Here is an 18,132-nt window from a genome sequence, read left to right on the forward strand (position 1 = left end):
TCATGGATCAACGTTTATCCTTTTCTCTTCATCCTGTGTCTCATTACTTTTATTAAAGATGAATATTGAATAATGAATAAGTTAACACATTGCTTAATATAAGAATGTTCAGTGCACTTGCCTGTCTCTTTGTAAATATTTTCGGGAGTCACCAAACTATTTCAATTTTCAATTACTACATTCATTAAAATATTAGTCTATGAATACTGATACTGACCTTTCAATAACCCCAACCCCCATTGGTTACTGTTAAGTTAGTAATGAGTAAATAACTATTTAAAAACTGACTATTTGTCCTTAAATGGTTTTAAACAAAAAATTCTGAAGTTTGAAAAGTCTATAAAAGTTAAGTTGTTTTAAATTTCAGATGTTCAATAATCAAGTTAAGAAATAGAAATATAAAACATTTCTAATAGGACATAATCAGTATTATTAACTTACAATAGTTAATAATTAAATTTAACACAATTCCAATTCAGATTGTTTTGGCTGATTATTAGCTCCATAAATACACAGATGAGGTGAACATTTTGCAATGAAAACTGGTCACACGACAAGTTTTGAACAATGTACTCGCACATATGCTCTCAAATATATTTTGAGGTCACATAGATAAAATTGTGAACATATGCAACCAAAACAGTCACAATTTCGAGCCCTGCAAATTTAAATTTAAGCAGGTTTAAGCACTTTGTCAAAAATCCAAGCACTTTTCTTACCTTGAAAACACAACATTAAAAATCAAGCTTTTTCCAGGATTTCCAGCACCCGTAAGAACAATTTGGCAAGAACTGAAAAATGTGACCAAAAAGCTGGAGTTTGCAAATTAATTTAAAAACTATCCCATGTAATATCTGTCCCCCAGCTGAAATTATTCAAATATACCATATTCTGGTTTGCTGCCCTACAAAGTGAACGTGGTAAAAGAAGAGAACTTTAAACGTCAGAGTAAAGAAAATTTATTGATAAAACAAAATACACAAAACAACTGGACAGACTTTCCACACTCATCTCTCTCACACCTGTATTTCCTGATGTTCACACATGAAACACTCGTTCCAGATGAGAAACTGTTTTGCTGCATTGATGTCAAGTGTGCTGCTTTTCTCCAGTGTGGATTTTCATGTGTTTCTTAAGAGTAATCAACTGTGAGAAACTCTTCAGACACTGATCACATGTGTACGGTTTCTCTCCAGTGTGAATCCTCTCATGTGTTTTCAGGCTTCCTGGCTGACTGAAGCTCTTGTCGCAGTGTGAACACGTATACGGTTTCTCTCTAGTGTGAATCCTCTCATGCTGTTTCAATTCTCCAGCTGTAATGAAAGTCTTCTCACACTCAAAGCACAGATACTCTTTCACACCAGTGTGGATCTTCTGATGTGTTCTTAAATTTGTCTGCTGTGTAAAACTCTTTCCACACTCAGAACAGGAATACGGTTTCTCCTTTGTGTGAACTCTAAGATGGATCTTCAGCTCTGTAGTCCTGTAAAATGTTTTGCCGCATTGATCACAATTGTGTGGTCTCTCTCCAGTGTGAATCATCATGTGTAGATTAAGGCTTGATAATTGTGTGAAACTCTTCCCACATTGAGTACAGGTAAATGGTTTCTCTCCAGTGTGGATCATCATGTGAATTTTAAGACTCTTTTTGCCTTTCAAACTCTTTCCACACTGACTGCAGGTAAAATCATTCGTGTCTTCACTTTGCATTAAAAAAATAACTTCAGTCATTAAATGAGTCTTTTTTCCAGATTTTAGAAAGTTATGGCCTCTGCTCTCCTCATTTTCTTTCGGGTCTGAAAGTATAAAAGTACAAAAAAAAAGTTTAGCAAATCATAAAAATATCTGAATTAAAATTTTATGTGGGTATTTTTTATCATTCTTAAAACCAATATCAGGTTTTGAATTAGATTTGTTTAGTTATAATTTAAAAACCTTCATGTCAAATTTTGTTTAGTTTTATGATATTAAATGTTTATTAAACATTTTATTAATGGAAGTACCAGGCAAATTAGATTCAGTTCCTATATTTTACACAATAGTCAATTATTATTGTTTTTTATCCTGAGTAATGTAGAATCAGCAATAAACACCAACCTGTATGTTCTTCAGTGTCTTCCTGTTCAATTCTGCAGGGTTCTGGATCACTCATGATCTCTCTGTCCATCATTAAACTGTGTCTTTGCAGATTTCTCTTCTTCCTGATGGTCTGAAGCTCGACTTCACTTGTGGACTGATGGGAAAATTCCAGAATTTATAGCTGAAGTGATGAGGGGGAGGAGCTTTACAGCAGGAGGAGGAGCTTTACCAGGCTTGTTTTCACAACAAAAGTTACTCAATGGCCAATAAATCTAGCGCAAAACAAACCTAAACTGAAAATAAGCCTTCTCATATGTAAAAATTTATATTTTACATCACTGAATGACTTACAGTGTCTTTTTAATCACTGTTAGTAATGGTAAACATTTAGTTTTCTTAAATGAAATCATCTTATCTTCCTATTGACAGCTGAAGAACCAAATCCTTCAGCTGGCTGTGGTGTTTTTTAGAACTGTTTGAATGAACTATGTACAGACCCATTCTGATTCTACTCTACATCTTGGTGATTATTATCACACGTGTGTATTAAACAAGGCCAGCATATCTTTCTTTGGTTCAAACTGATGACAGCAGATTCTTTGTCTTTGCATCAATGCTTGCATGTGAAGGGTGTCCTCAAGACGGTTCATCAAATTCCGTTACCTCAGAAAAACGTACTCAGAGAACAGAGAACGTTTCCTGTGAGATATAAGATGCTGTGTGCTTCCTGATGGTCATCGTGTGACCTTGACACATTTATAATGGAAAATTATTGAAACGTTACATCATTCAAACATGCAGAAAAGCTTTACATATATACATTGCACAATACAAATAAAGCAGATTACAATATGCATTTCAGCAAATAAACACCTTTAATGTGTTCACGATATTCATATTATTGTTTACTTCAGAGTCTCACACTATTACTGTAGAGCAGGGGTGTCAAACTCAGTTCCAAAAGGGCCGCAGCTCTGCACAGTTTAGTTCCAACCCTGCTCCAACACACTTACCTTTAGGTTTCAAACAAGCCTGAAGGACTTAATTAGTTTGATCAGGTGTGTTTAATTAGGGTTGGAACTAAACTGTGCAGATCTGCGGCCCTTTTGGAACTGAGGTTGACACCTGTGCTGTAGATGATCTGATAAATTGTATTGTTTCATATTTAACTGTATGATTTCTCAATATACTGAAAATAGAAAATCACACAATGACGGTCAAACATTTCTACTTACCAATATAAATCAATCTGTTTTTAAGTACCACATTCATGACACCAACACTGGGTTCAATAGGTGATTATGTTGTTTAATGAAGTTTGTTGACTCAAAATGAGCTTAATTGGGGAATTTACACATGTGAAGACATCAGCATAATGAAGGAGGTGAAAACAGACACTATTGACATGAACTATTGAGGATTTCAGCAGCTCTGATTATAGTGATGAGCCTCAGACTATTAACGGCCATTAAACAAGCCATTCAGAAGTGTCCACTGATCTGCCCGCTTAAAAAATAAAGACAACTGAGTTTCACTCTTTTATCCAAACTTTATTTCAAGTCCACAGGTTAGAAAATAAACACAGCAAAGATTAAACAGTACAATACAATCTATTGCTAAATGATAAAACATATGAGAAGACGAATAATCCTACATTTATAACTATGCTGGTTGTTTTATACTGATTTAATGGTGTTTGAAGCTTGCTGCACACACTGAGAATACTGTAGATGTGCTGATAATGGTATTGTTTTATATTTAACATGGTTTGGTTTTTTTATGCACACAGAAAATATAATCAACGGTCAAATGTTGTTACTTGGGAATATAAAATTTAATTAATCTGTTTTCAATTACTACATTCATTATTAGTTTAGCAATACCGGTACTGGCCGATCAATAAGCCCCACCCCCCTTGGTTACTGTTGCTAACTCAAACAGAGTTAATAACTATTTTAAAACGATTATTTGTCCTTAAATGGTTTTGACACACATTTGATGAAAACATGTGGTGTCTAAGATTAATTTAGAAGCAAGTAGATCACCATGAAAGCTGGATGCAGTTATCTTGATCACACATAAATATCTCCATAGACAGACAGCTGATAGTAAAATATTCATGCTTTTAAAAATTCTCATAAAAACTTGTCCTATTTTGAATATAATTGTAAAGGTGAACACTGGCTGGCCGTTTTCTGTGAGACCAAATAGAAGAACAGTTTGAGGACAAGAATTGAAAAATACATAAATAATAAAGTAAATCTGAGACTAAAAGCTAGAGAGAGGCAATAAAAGTTATTTAAAAAAATGGTGCCATGTAATATCTGTCCCCCAGCTGACATTATTAATATATACAAAGCAAATGTATAAAACAGGAGAGAATCTTGAACTTCAGAGTAAAGAAAATTTATTGATGAAACAAAATACACAAAACAAATAGACAGACTTTCCACACTCACTCTCTCACACCTAGGGTTGAGAATCGTTTTTGGGTTATTTTGATACCGGTGCTGGTGGAAGAGTTTTATTTTGATGGAATTTGATACTGCACGCTGAATGGAAAGTAAAAACCTCTGCATTTCGTGACGCAGGTGTCTGTGGTCCTTTAAGGTAATCAAAAATGGCTGTTTACATGATAGATATATCAAAATCAGAGTATTGGTGTCCATGTAAACATACTCAGTGAAAGTGGCAGATGATGTAGCAAGCTGTCAAAGACAGGACATCCCTCTGCCTTGATTGATTCAATTGTGACTCCTTAGTTGATCATGCGCTCTCAAATGTTTCATTAAGTTTGCCTTGTTTCTTTCCTTAAATGAAACTTTTGAAAAGTATCTGCTTAACGTTGGTTAGTCAGAATCCTTGTTTGTAAAATACAGTCATACTTCAGAATGTTTAGTTTAAGCTAATTTGATCAATTTGCCTACGTTCATACGTTCCTTAAGCAACAGAAACAAACCGCTTACATCACCAACAGTATCTGAATACCTCAAAGTTGTTCAAATGTTTAGAGATGGTGTGACACAACTATGTGTGTCTTTTATGTACCCTTTGATGCTTCTTACATCCTTGTCGCAGCACCAGTGGCACCGAAATTCATTTGCTGATTCAACCCGGTGCACATCAGTTACATAGATACCAGTTACCCAACCCAGCTCACACCTGTATTTCCTGATGTTCACACATGAAACACTCGTTCCAGATGAGAAACTGTTTTGCTGCATTGATGTCAAGTGTGCTGCTTTTCTCCGGTGTGGATTTTCATGTGTTTCTTAAGAGTAATCAACTGTGAGAAACTCTTCAGACACTGATCACATGTGTACGGTTTCTCTCCAGTGTGAATCCTCTTGTGTGTTTTCAGGTTTTCTGGCTGAGTGAATCTCTTGTCACATTGTGAACACTTGTACGGTTTCTCTCCAGTGTGAATCCTCACATGTGTTTTCAGGTGTCCTGTCTGACTGAATCTCTTGTCGCAGTGTGAACATGTATACGGTTTCTCTCCGGTGTGAATCCTCTCATGTCTTTTCAAAGGTTCTAACAGACTGAAACTCTTGTCGCAGTGTGAACACATGTAAGGTTTCACTCCAGTGTGAGTCCTCTGGTGCCGTTTCAATCCTGCTTCTGTAATAAAAGTCTTCTCACACTCAAAGCACAGATACTCTCTAACACCAGTGTGGATCTTCTGATGTTGTATTAAATTTGACCGTCGTGTAAAACTCTTTCCACACTCAGAACAGGAATACGGTTTCTCCTTTGTGTGAACTCTAAGATGGATTTTCAGCTCTGTAGTCCTGTAAAATGTTTTGCCGCATTGATCACATTTGTGAGTTTTCTCTCCAGTGTGAATCATCATGTGTTTATTGAGGTCTGATAAATCTCTGAAAATCTTCCCACATTGAGTACATGTGCATGGTTTCTCTCCAGTGTGGATCCTCATGTGAATCTTAAGACTGTTTTTGCTTCGTAAACTCTTTCCACACTGACTGCAGGTAAAGTACTTCTCGTCTCCAAAACGTTTATCACCTTTGTTCTCTTCATTCTCTTTAAGGTCTGAGAAGAATAACAAAAAATTAAGTAAAAAATCTGAGCAAAATGTGAAAGCAGACTGAAAACATAGGCAAACTCACTTTAATTAAAACTCATTAAGCGTTCAGATTTTTTTTGTTGTTAGAATAAAAAAAACTCAAATAAATGGAAAATCAGGAATAATCACCAACCTGTTTGCTCTTCAGTCTCTTCCTGTTTAATTCTGCAGGTTTCTGGATCACTCATGTTCTCTCTGTCCTTCAATAAACTCTTTGCAGATTTCTCTTCTTCCTGATGGTCTGAAGCTCGTCTTCACTTGTGGACTGATGGGAATATTCCAGTATTTATAGCTGAACTGATGAGGGGGAGGAGCTTTACCAGAGTTGTCAGGTTTTCACAACAAAAGTCACCCAACGGCCAATTAAACTAGCGCAAAACAAGCCTAAACTGAAAATATAGCCTCTCATATGTAAAAATAAATATTTTATATCACTGAATGAATTACACTTTTGGAGAACTCAGGGGAACAGAGAACGTGTACTGTGAGAAATGAGACTCTGTGTGCTTCCTGATGGTCATCGTGTGACCTTGACACATTTATAATGGAAAATTATTGAAACATTACAGCATTAAAACATGCAGAAAAGCCTTACATAGATACTTTGCACAATAAAAATAAAACAGATTTCAATATAAATTTCAGCAAATAAACACCTTTAATGTGTTCACGATATTCATATTATTGTTTACTTCAGTCTCACACGGTTACTGTAGATGATCTGATAAATTGTATTGTTTCATATTTAACTGTATGATTTCTCAATATACTGAAAATAGAAAATCACACAATGACATTCAAACATTTCTACTTACCAATATAAATCAATCTGTTTTTAAGTACCACATTCATGACACCAACACTGGTTTCAATAGGTGATTGTGTTGTTTAATGGAGTCTGTTGACTCAAAATGAGCTTAATTGGGGAATTTACACATGTGAAGACATCAGCATAATGAAGGAGATGAAAACAGACACTATTGACATGAACTATTGAGGATTTCAGCAGCTCTGATTATAGTGATGAGCCTCAGACTATTAACAGCCATTAAACAAGCCATTCAGAAGTGTCCACTGATCTGCCCGCTTAAAAAAATAAAGACAACTGAGTTTCACTCTTTCATCCAAACTTTATTTCAAGTCTACAGGTTAGAAAATAATTACAGCAAAGATTAAACAGTACAATACAATCTATTGCTAAATGATAAAACATATGCGAAGACGAATAATCCTACATTTATAACTATGCTGGTTGTTTTATAATGCTTTAATGGTGCTGGAATCATGCTGCACACACAGAGAATACTGTAGATGTGCTGATAAATTGTATTGTTTTATATTTAACAGGGTTTGATTTATTAATATACAGAGAACTAAATAAACACACATTTCTACTTGGGAATATGAATTTAAATTCATGTTTTCAATTATAACATTTATTAAAGTGTTAGTCTATCAATACTGACCTTTAATACTGAAATCATTAAAATACACCATTCGGTTTTTCTGTCGAACACAATAAATGTAGTAAAACAGGAGAGAATCTTGAATCTCAGAGTAAACAAATCACTGATAAGAGAAAATCCACAAACAACTGGACAGACTTTCCCCACTCACACCTGTATTTTCTCATATTCACACATGAAACACTCGTTCCTGATGAGAAACTGTTTTGCTGCATTGATGTCAAGTGTGCTGCTTTTCTCCAGTGTGGATTTTCATGTGTTTCTTAAGAGTAATCAACTGTACGAAACTCTTCAGACACTGATCACATGTGTACGGTTTCTCTCCAGTGTGAATCCTCTCATGTGTTTTCAGGTTTTCTGGCTGACTGAATCTCTTGTCGCAGTGTGAACACTCATACGGTTTCTCTCCAGTGTGAATCATCTCATGTCTTTTCATGCCTCCTGACACACTGAATCTCTTGTCGCAGTGTGAACACTTGTAAGGTTTCTCTCCAGTGTGAATCCTCTGATGCCGTTTCAATTCTCCAGCCGTAATAAAAGTCTTCTCACACTCAAAGCACAGATACTCTTTCACACCAGTGTGGATCTTCTGATGTGTTCTTAAATTTGTTATCCGTGTAAAACTCTTTCCACACTCAGAACAGGAATAAGGTTTCTCCTTTGTGTGAACTCTAAGATGGTTCTTCAGCTCTGAAGCCCTCAAAAATGTTTTGCCGCATTGATCACATTTGTGTGTTTTCTCTCCAGTGTGGATCAGCTTGTGTTTATTATGGTTTGATAAAACTCTGAAACTCTTCCCACATTGAGTACAGGTAAATGGTTTCTCTCCAGTGTGGATCATCATGTGTAGATTAAGGCTTGATAATTGTCTGAAACTCTTCCCACATTGAGTACAGGTAAATGGCTTCTCTCCAGTGTGGATCCTCATGTGAATCTTAAGACTTCGTTTGGCTCTGAAACTCTTTCCACACTGACTGCAGGTAAAATCATTTCGGTCTCCACTTTTCCTTGATAAAAAACCTTCAGTCAGTAAATGATATGTTTTCCTCGCCTTTACAAGTGTCTGCTCTTCCCTCTTCTCATTCTCTTTAAGGTCTAAAAAAATTGTAAAAAATAAATAAATGAATAAATTAGCAAGTAAACAAAGAACAAAGAAAAAAATTATGAAAAAGTAAAATGACTCAAATTACTGAAGAATCACAAACTTTCAGTGGTGTGCAGCGTTTTAAATCCTTCCCAATGTCAGTATCAGGACATTGGGACAATTTTTGCAACATATTAAAAATATGATATTAAAAAAGATACAGTCTCTATATTTTACACTGCCAATAAAGCTAATTTATTTTTCTATTTTTAAAAAAAAAAAACATTTCCTAGTGCACATAAACAAATAAACTGATTAAAGTTTTTAATCCTTGTTGTTCTTTAGCCTGAATAATGAAGAATCAGCAATAAACACCAACCTGTTTGTTCTTCAGTCTCTTCCAGTTTAATTCTGCAGGGTTCTGGATCACTCATGTTCTCTCCGTCCTTCAGTAAACTCTTTGCAGATTTCACTTCCTCCTGATGGTCTGAAGCTCGTCTTCACTTGTGGTCTGATGGGAATATTCCAGTATTTATAGCTGAACTGATGAGGGGGAGGAGCTTCACTACAGGGGAGGAGCAGACCGGCCAATAGTAGAAATTCTCCAGTCATTTTCCTATCTCTTTTATATATATATATATATATATATATATATATATATATATATATATATATATATATATATATATATATATGAGCAATATCACATGAGTAGCAGTGCAATATAGCTGTATATCGGCACTGGTGGGAGGCGTGCATTGGCAGGAGGCCACAGACGGAATGCCTTAGTGTCCCAACCAATGCTCATATACAGCCATATCGCACTGCTACTCGTGTAATATTGCATTTATACAACAGTTTGACAACATAATTGTGTATATAAAAACAAAATCAAATAAGGAGAGTCTCAAAAACCCTTTTGTACGAGGAACTACTTTCTTCCGCGTTAGAATATATATAAAACATGTTTTACCTACTATTCTCCATTATCAGCATTTTATTTTAATTACATATTATTATATACACACACATTATATATATATATATATATATATATATATATATATATATATATATATATATATATATATATAAATATATATATATTAAGGGTGGAGCAGAACCAGAATACGGTATTCGGAAAGGCACGAATAGCGTGATTTTACGAATACTTATTTCGAACAAATACTTGAAAAATTATTTGTATTCGGGAGCAAGAAAAACACTATATCAAAAAGCAGCGTTTCCTCATGGGACCACAGTGCATGCCCGCGTGAGTGAGAGAGAGAGAGAGAGAGAGAGAGAGACGCTACGTCGGAGGGCGGGGCGGAGGTAAAAGCTGTCTCGCACAAGTTTGTCCACAGCAGCAGACAGAGAAGGCTCGGCTGAGCGAAAAAAATACTTCATTGCATCACTATTTTTGATAAATAGATTTTTGTACCTTAATTGGGTTCCAGATGCAGTTTATAAACTTGTAGCGGAGTTTGATATTCCATTACGCTGCATTTTTGAAGTTTGCAATCGGGTGCTCTCTGTTTACGCAACGTTAGCTCTGTTAGCGCGGTAATTTAGACAATAGACTTTTGACAGAGTAACGTTAACGTTTGTTTATAAAGGTTAAAACGATGCTTGTGCAGTTGTGTCGAACAGTATGCACCTATGGGAGTTATATGGTTCCTCTACATTACTGTCTTTTGCAGACAGCAAGATATATGCTATAGGCTAGTTAACCTTAGCAAAGCTTCCCGTCACTTTTTATTAACTTGAAACTCCTCAAATACATTTGGGCACCCGAATAGAAAAAGAGTGAGACTGCTGCTGAGCCATTTCTTGGTCCTCCACCAGTCAAAAAAAAAACAAAAAAAAACTTCATGTTCTTTGTGAAAGAATTTTACAGTGAGTGGAGCTGCAGATAAAACAAACTGATACTGTATAATGTGTGCAAAAGTGAAATCAGCAGAGGCAGAGATATTAAACATCTGTCAACATCTTCTATGCATAATCATTCATTTCTTTTCGGCTAAGTCCCTTTATGAATCTGGGGTTGCCACAGTGGAATGAACCACCAATTTATCCAGCATATGTTTTACGCAGTGGCTGCCCTTCCAGCTGCTACCCAGCACTGGGAAACATCCATACACTCTCTTTCACACACATACAATATAGGGACAATTTAGCTTACCCAATTCACCTGTATTGCATGTGTTTGGACTGTGGGGGAAACCGGAGCACCCGGAGGAAACCCACGCCAACATGGGGAGAACCCAGTCAGGGCTCGAACCAGCAACCTTCTTGCTGTGAGCCGACAGTGGTACTCACTGTGCCACTGCGCAACCTTCTATGTAATGTATTATCACATGCACTAAAAGCATCCTCTCCTGATACTGTCTGTGAACCCCCCACAAGCATCAATCCCCTCAATCAGCACAGCTATGCTCTGCTAAATCCTCCACAAGCACCAAACCATCAACACAGCCACATTCTGCCCCAGCAAGTCAGTTTCAAACATAAAAAAAACAAACTTTGTGTCTGTTTTGTGGCAGGCAGATGACAATAGCAGGCCTGTATCTTTTAGTATTATATAGAATACTTTTGTTCTGCCAGATCTCCCAGGCAGGGGTTTATTTAGATTTATTTAGTTAATTTTAGTTTTTGGAATTCTGTCCATTGGAAAGAAGTTCTTTCAGAAGAAGAACAGTTTTTTTGAAGTATTATTTGTTTTTATTCTGTCTATTCAGTGTCAAGAACGGTGGTGGTGGGGTTCATAATATTCACAATGGTATTTTATTAGTTGTTGGTTTAACCATGGGTGAGATAATGGCTTCTATGTTATTTTCTTTTCAATGACATTTCTTGTCACATGTTCAAAAACAACAACCAATATTGCATGTCTATAATTTATATAATGGGTATAATTAAACAATACTTTCACTATAACGTAAATTAGAAGTGTAATAGAAAAAATATATATTTTTGCGCCATTTTGAATTTTACTCGAATACAAATACAAATACTTTCCCCCCTCAACAAATACAAATACAAATACTTTTTCCCCTCAACAAATACAAATACTTTTCCCCCTTCAACAAATACAAATACCGGCTGCTCCACTCATCCCTAATATATATATATATATATATATAATTATTATTATTATTTAACCTACAGATTCAAAGAGAACCACAGGTCAACAGGGAGATTGCAAAAGAGCAGCTTCTGCTTTAAGCTGAACTGACTGAATATCAACTATTAAGGAATGAGGCTGTTTTTGTGCCTAGTTTGAAATAATAAATCTCAGAACTGGAGAAACTGCATTACTACGTTCATTTTAATATAGCATATAAATAATGAAATCCAAAAATTATACTATTAAATTAAGAGTTAACTTTAATTTTCTTGTGGCCCACCTGTAGGATCGCTGAGGACCACAAGCTTAAGCCAGCAGGCCGTATGTTTGACACCCCTGGTCTAAGCAATAAAAAAAATTCTATGTCATATATGCATTAAAAACAATCAGGAAAAAGTGTTTCATGTAAATTGGGATCACGAGTCCACATATATAGACATATTTTTTCTCTAAAAGTACCTCATATCAAAAGAGGACATTTTTATTCCATTTAGCTTCCAATAAGCCCAAATAGCAAAGAGAAATAAAAAAATGCATGTAAAAAAACAAGTTGGGCCTTAAGAGGTTAATGTTCAGAGCCTCAGACTATTAACATCCATTAAACCAGCCATTCAGAAATGTCCACTGATTTTGACAGCAAAGTTTAAACAGTAAAATGAAATATACTGCTATATAATTCATGCTAAGACAAAAGAAAACTGTTTAGAGCTATGCTGATTATTTTATAACGCTTTAATGGTGCTGGAAGCTTGCTGCAGATACTAATACTGTAGATGTTATGATAAATAGTATTGTTTCACATTTAACGGCATTATTTCACAATAAAAAAGAAAATCACAAAATGACGGTCAAACATTTCTACTTGCCAATATAAATTAATCTGTTTTTAAGTACCACATTCATGACACCAACACTGGTTTCAATAGGTGATTGTGTTGTTTAATGGAGTCTGTTGACTCAAAATGAGCTTAATTGGGGAATTTACACATGTGAAGACATCAGCATAATGAAGGAGGTGAAAACAGACACTATTGACATGAACTATTGAGGATTTCAGCAGCTCTGATTATAGTGATGAGCCTCAGACTATTAACGGCCATTAAACAAGCCATTCAGAAGTGTCCACTGATCTGCCCGCTTAAAAAATAAAGACAACTGAGTTTCACTCTTTCATCCAAACTTTATTTCAAGTCTACAGGTTAGAAAATAATTACAGCAAAGATTAAACAGTACAATACAATCTATTGCTAAATGATAAAACATGTGCGAAGATGAATAATCCTACATTTATAACTATGCTGGTTGTTTTATACTGATTTAATGGTGCTGGAATCATGCTGCACACACAGAGAATACTGTAGATGTGCTGATAAATTGTATTGTTTTATATTTAACAGGGTTTGATTTATTAATATACAGAGAACTAAATAAACACACATTTCTACTTGGGAATATGAATTTAAACTCATGTTTTCAATTATAACATTTATTAAAGTGTTAGTCTATCAATACTGACCTTTAATACTGAAATCATTAAAATACACCATTCGGTTTTTCTGTCGAACACAATAAATGTAGTAAAACAGGAGAGAATCTTGAATCTCAGAGTAAACAAATCACTGATAAGAGAAAATCCACAAACAACTGGACAGACTTTCCCCACTCACACCTGTATTTTCTCATATTCACACATGAAACACTCGTTCCTGATGAGAAACTGTTTTGCTGCATTGATGTCAAGTGTGCTGCTTTTCTCCAGTGTGGATTTTCATGTGTTTCTTAAGAGTAATCAACTGTACGAAACTCTTCAGACACTGATCACATGTGTACGGTTTCTCTCCAGTGTGATTCCTCTCATGTGTTTTCAGGTGTCCTGTCTGACTGAATCTCTTGTCGCAGTGTGAACACTCATACGGGTTCTCTCCAGTGTGAATCCTCTCATGTGTTTTCAGGTTTGCTGGCTGACTGAATCTCTTGTCGCAGTGTGAACACTTATACGGTTTCTCTCCAGTGTGAATCCTCTCATGTCTTTTCATGTCTCCTGACTGACTGAATCTCTTGTCGCAGTGTGAACACTTATACGGTTTCTCTCCAGTGTGGATCCTCTCATGTGTTTTCTGGTTTGCTGGCAGACTGAATCTCTTATTGCAGTGTGAACACTTGTAAGGTTTCTCTCCAGTGTGATTCATCTGATGCAGTTTCAATTCTCCAGCTGTAATGAAAGTCTTCTCACACTCAAAGCACATATACTCTTTCACACCAGTGTGGATCTTCTGATGTGTTCTTAAATTTGTTATCCGTGTAAAACTCTTTCCACACTCAGAACAGGAATACGGTTTCTCCTTTGTGTGAACTCTAAGATGGTTCTTCAGCTCTGAAGCCCTCAAAAATGTTTTGCCGCATTGATCACATTTGTGTGTTTTCTCTCCAGTGTGAATCATCATGTGTAGATTAAGGCTTGATAATTGTCTGAAACTCTTTCCACATTGAGTACAGGTAAATGGCTTCTCTCCAGTGTGGATCATCATGTGAATCTTAAGACTTTGTTTGGCTCTGAAACTCTTTCCACACTGACTGCAGGTAAAATCATTTCGGTCTCCACTTTTCCTTGATAAAAAACCTTCAGTCAGTAAATGATATGTTTTCCTTGCCTTTACAAGTGTCTGCTCTTCCCTCTTCTCATTCTCTTTAAGGTCTAAATAAATTGTAAAAATAAATAAATAAATGAATAAATTAGCAAGTAAACAAAGAACACAGAAAAAAAAATATGAAAAATTAAAATGACTCAAATTACAGAAGAATCACAAACTTTCAGTGGTGTGCAGCGTTTTAAATCCTTCCCAATGTCAGTATCAGGACATTGGGACAATTTTTGCAACATATTAAAAATTAGGATTTTATTACTTTTATTTAGAAATTTTATAATCTGAACAAAACAAATCTCCTTGGTTAATACTTAGTTTGGTCTTATGATCGTAAATGTTAAATTAATCTTTTACAAATTGCAAAAGATACAGTCTCTATATTTTACACTGCCAATAAAGCTAAGTTATTTTTCTATTTTTAAAAAAAAAAACATTTCCTAGTGCACATAAACAAATAAACTGATTAAAGTTTTTAATCCTTGTTGTTCTTTAGCCTGAATAATGAAGAATCAGCAATAAACACCAACCTGTTTGTTCTTCAGTCTCTTCCAGTTTAATTCTGCAGGGTTCTGGATCACTCATGTTCTCTCCGTCCTTCAGTAAACTCTTTGCAGATTTCACTTCCTCCTGATGGTCTGAAGCTCGTCTTCACTTGTGTTTGATGGGAATATTCCAGTATTTATAGCTGAACTGATGAGGGGGAGGAGCTTCACTACAGGGGAGGAGCAGACCGCCAATAGTAGAAATTCTTCAGTCATTTTCCTATCTCTTTTATATATATATATATATATATATATATATATATATATATATATATATATATATATATATATGAGCAATATCACATGAGTAGCAGTGCAATATAGCTGTATATCGGCACTGGTGGGAGGCGTGCATTGGCAGGAGGCCACAGACGGAATGCCTTAGTGTCCCAACCAATGCTCATATACAGCCATATCGCACTGCTACTCGTGTAATATTGCATTTATACAACAGTTTGACAACAATAATTGTGTATATAAAAACAAAATCAAATAAGGAGAGTCTCAAAAACCCTTTTGTACGAGGAACTACTTTCTTCCGCGTTAGAATATATATAAAACATGTTTTGCCTACTATTCTCCATTATCAGCATTTTATTTTAATTATATATTATTATATACACACATATATATATATATATATATATATATATATATATATATATATATATATATATATATATATATATATATATATATATATATTAAGGGTGGAGCCGAACCCGAATACGGTATTCGGAAAGGCACGAATAGCGTGATTTTATGAATACTTATTTCGAACAAATACTTGAAAAATTATTTGTATTCAGGAGCAAGAAAAACACTATATCAAAAAGCAGCGTTTCCTCATGGGACCACAGTGCATGCCCGCGTGAGTGAGTGAGAGAGAGAGAGAGAGAGAGAGAGACGCTACGTCGGAGGGCGGGGCGGAGGTAAAAGCTGTCTCGCACAAGTTTGTCCACAGCAGCAGACAGAGAAGGCTCGGCTGAGCGAAAAAAATACTTCATTGCATCACTATTTTTGATAAATAGATTTTTGTACCTTAATTGGGTTCCAGATGCAGTTTATAAACTTGTAGCGGAGTTTGATATTCCATTACGCTGCATTTTTGAAGTTTGCAATCGGGTGCTCTCTGTTTACGCAACGTTAGCTCTGTTAGCGCGGTAATTTAGACAATAGACTTTTGACAGAGTAACGTTAACGTTTGTTTATAAAGGTTAAAACGATGCTTGTGCAGTTGTGTCGCATATTATGCACTTATGGGAGTTATATGGTACGTCTACATTACTGTCTTTTGCAGACAGCAAGTAATATGCTATAGGCTAGTTAACCTTAGCAAAGCTTCCCGTCACTTTTTATTAACTTGAAACTCCTCAAATACATTTGGGCACCCGAATAGAAAAAGAGTGAGACTGCTGCTGAGCCATTTCTTGGTCCTCCACCAGTCAAAAAAAAAAACAAAAAAAAACTTCATGTTCTTTGTGGAAGAATTTTACAGTGAGTGGAGCTGCAGATAAAACAAACTGATACTGTATAATGTGTGCAAAAGTGAAATCAGCAGAGGCAGAGATATTAAACATCTGTCAACATCTTCTATGCATAATCATTCATTTCTTTTCGGCTAAGTCCCTTTATGAATCTGAGGTTGCCACAGTGGAATGAACCACCAATTTATCCAGCATATGTTTTACGCAGTGGCTGCCCTTCCAGCTGCTACCCAGCACTGGGAAACATCCATACACTCTCTTTCACACACATACAAGGGACAATTTAGCTTACCAAATTCACCTGTATTGCATGTGTTTGGACTGTGGGGGAAACCGGAGCACCCGGAGGAAACCCACGCCAACATGGGGAGAACCCAGTCAGGGCTCGAACCAGCAACCTTCTTGCTGTGAGCCGACAGTGGTACTCACTGTGCCACTGCGCAACCTTCTATGTAATGTATTATCACATGCACTAAAAGCATCCTCTCCTGATACTGTCTGTGAACCCCCCACAAGCATCAATCCCCTCAATCAGCACAGCTATGCTCTGCTAAATCCTCCACAAGCACCAAACCATCAACACAGCCACATTCTGCCCCAGCAAGTCAGTTTCAAACATAAAAAAAACAAACTTTGTGTCTGTTTTGTGGCAGGCAGATGATAATAGCAGGCCTGTATCTTTTAGTATTATATAGAATACTTTTGTTCTGCCAGATCTCCCAGGCAGGGTTTATTTAGATTTATTTAGTTAATTTTAGTTTTTGGAATTCTGTCCATTGGAAAGAAGTTCTTTCAGAAGAAGAACAGTTTTTTTGAAGTATTATTTGTTTTTATTCTGTCTATTCAGTGTCAAGAACGGTGGTGGTGGGGTTCATAATATTCACAATGGTATTTTATTAGTTGTTGGTTTAACCATGGGTGAGATAATGGCTTCTATGTTATTTTCTTTTCAATGACATTTCTTGTCACATGTTCAAAAACAACAACCAATATTGCATGTCTATAATTTATATAATGGGTATAATTAAACAATACTTTCACTATAACGTAAATTAGAAGTGTAATAGAAAAAATATATATTTTTGCGCCATTTTGAATTTTACTCGAATACAAATACAAATACTTTCCCCCCTCAACAAATACAAATACAAAATACTTTTCCCCCTCAACAAATACAAATACTTTTCCCCCCTCAACAAATACAAATACCGGCTGCTCCACTCATCCCTAATATATATATATATATATATATATATATATATATATATATATATATATATATATATATATATATATATATATATATATATATATATATATTATTATTATTATTATTTAACCCACAGATTCAAAGAGAACCACAGGTCAACAGGGAGATTGCAAAAGAGCAGCTTCTGCTTTAAGCTGAACTGACTGAATATCAACTATTAAGGAATGAGGCTGTTTTTGTGCCTAGTTTGAAATAATAAATCTCAGAACTGGAGAAACTGCATTACTACGTTCATTTTAATATAGCATATAAATAATGAAATCCAAAAATTATACTATTAAATTAAGAGTTAATTTTAAATTTCTCGTGGCCCACCTGTAGGATCGCTGAGGACCACAAGCTTAAGCC

The 18,132-nt window shown here is 35.5% G+C and overlaps 3 protein-coding genes and 1 long non-coding RNA gene across 7 annotated transcripts; 1 reads left to right on the forward strand and 3 right to left on the reverse strand.

Moving 5' to 3' along the window:
- Positions 1–943: 943 nt before the first annotated feature.
- On the reverse strand, positions 944–2,228 carry LOC147833202 (uncharacterized). Its single transcript, XM_087291219.1, has 2 exons — positions 2,098–2,228; positions 944–1,796 (listed from the first exon to the last, which is right to left on the reverse strand). Exons 1-2 carry the CDS (start codon positions 2,168–2,170, stop codon positions 1,090–1,092), a joined length of 780 nt encoding a protein of 259 aa, XP_087147345.1. The 5' UTR covers positions 2,171–2,228; the 3' UTR covers positions 944–1,089.
- A 2,241-nt stretch (positions 2,229–4,469) lies between these two features.
- LOC147840055 (uncharacterized) lies at positions 4,470–9,219 on the reverse strand. Of its 2 annotated transcripts, XM_087291192.1 has the most exons (3): positions 9,093–9,219; positions 6,297–8,724; positions 4,470–6,129 (listed from the first exon to the last, which is right to left on the reverse strand). In XM_087291192.1, exons 2-3 carry the CDS (start codon positions 6,349–6,351, stop codon positions 5,309–5,311), a joined length of 876 nt encoding a protein of 291 aa, XP_087147318.1. In that variant the 5' UTR covers positions 6,352–8,724; positions 9,093–9,219; the 3' UTR covers positions 4,470–5,308. The 2 variants fall into 2 exon arrangements, with proteins under 2 accessions (XP_087147318.1, XP_087147317.1); XM_087291191.1 differs by lacking the exon at positions 4,470–6,129 and having other exon boundaries at positions 7,274–8,724.
- Positions 9,220–12,492: 3,273 nt separating this feature from the next.
- Positions 12,493–14,182, forward strand: LOC147840056 (uncharacterized). The gene is made up of 2 exons (XR_015513961.1): positions 12,493–13,684; positions 13,768–14,182. It is a non-coding gene; the product is annotated as an uncharacterized LOC147840056 (long non-coding RNA).
- LOC147840057 (uncharacterized) lies at positions 13,001–15,139 on the reverse strand. 3 transcript variants are annotated; one of them, XR_015513897.1, is made up of 4 exons: positions 15,013–15,139; positions 14,498–14,535; positions 13,975–14,441; positions 13,001–13,721 (listed from the first exon to the last, which is right to left on the reverse strand). XR_015513897.1 is itself a non-coding variant. In XM_087291182.1 (3 exons), exons 2-3 carry the CDS (start codon positions 14,521–14,523, stop codon positions 13,577–13,579), a joined length of 891 nt encoding a protein of 296 aa, XP_087147308.1. In that variant the 5' UTR covers positions 14,524–14,535; positions 15,013–15,139; the 3' UTR covers positions 13,001–13,576. The 3 variants fall into 3 exon arrangements, 2 of the variants coding, with proteins under 2 accessions (XP_087147308.1, XP_087147307.1); XM_087291182.1 differs by having other exon boundaries at positions 13,001–14,441; XM_087291181.1 differs by having other exon boundaries at positions 13,001–14,535.
- Between the last annotated feature and the right edge of the window lie 2,993 nt (positions 15,140–18,132).

The sequence above is a fragment of the Danio rerio genome, chromosome 17, assembly GCF_052040795.2.
Source record: "Danio rerio strain M-AB ecotype USA chromosome 17, GRCz13ab, whole genome shotgun sequence".
In the NCBI taxonomy this organism is placed as follows: domain Eukaryota; kingdom Metazoa; phylum Chordata; class Actinopteri; order Cypriniformes; family Danionidae; genus Danio; species Danio rerio.

What these genes read in the sequence shown, in the direction of transcription:
- LOC147833202 (XM_087291219.1), bottom strand. Translation starts at nt 2,170, where the DNA reads ATGATGGACAGAGAGATCATGAGTGATCCAGAACCCTGCAGAATTGAA. An exon ending in AGACACTGAAGAACATACAG is followed by an intron (nt 1,797 to 2,097) that starts GTTGGTGTTTAT and finishes TTATACTTTCAG; the next exon opens with ACCCGAAAGAAAATGAGGAG.
- LOC147840055 (XM_087291191.1), bottom strand. Translation starts at nt 9,147, where the DNA reads ATGAGTGATCCAGAACCCTGCAGAATTAAACTGGAAGAGACTGAAGAA. An exon ending in AGAGACTGAAGAACAAACAG is followed by an intron (nt 8,725 to 9,092) that starts GTTGGTGTTTAT and finishes CAATTTTTTTAG; the next exon opens with ACCTTAAAGAGAATGAGAAG.
- LOC147840057 (XM_087291181.1), bottom strand. Translation starts at nt 15,067, where the DNA reads ATGAGTGATCCAGAACCCTGCAGAATTAAACTGGAAGAGACTGAAGAA. An exon ending in AGAGACTGAAGAACAAACAG is followed by an intron (nt 14,536 to 15,012) that starts GTTGGTGTTTAT and finishes CAATTTATTTAG; the next exon opens with ACCTTAAAGAGAATGAGAAG.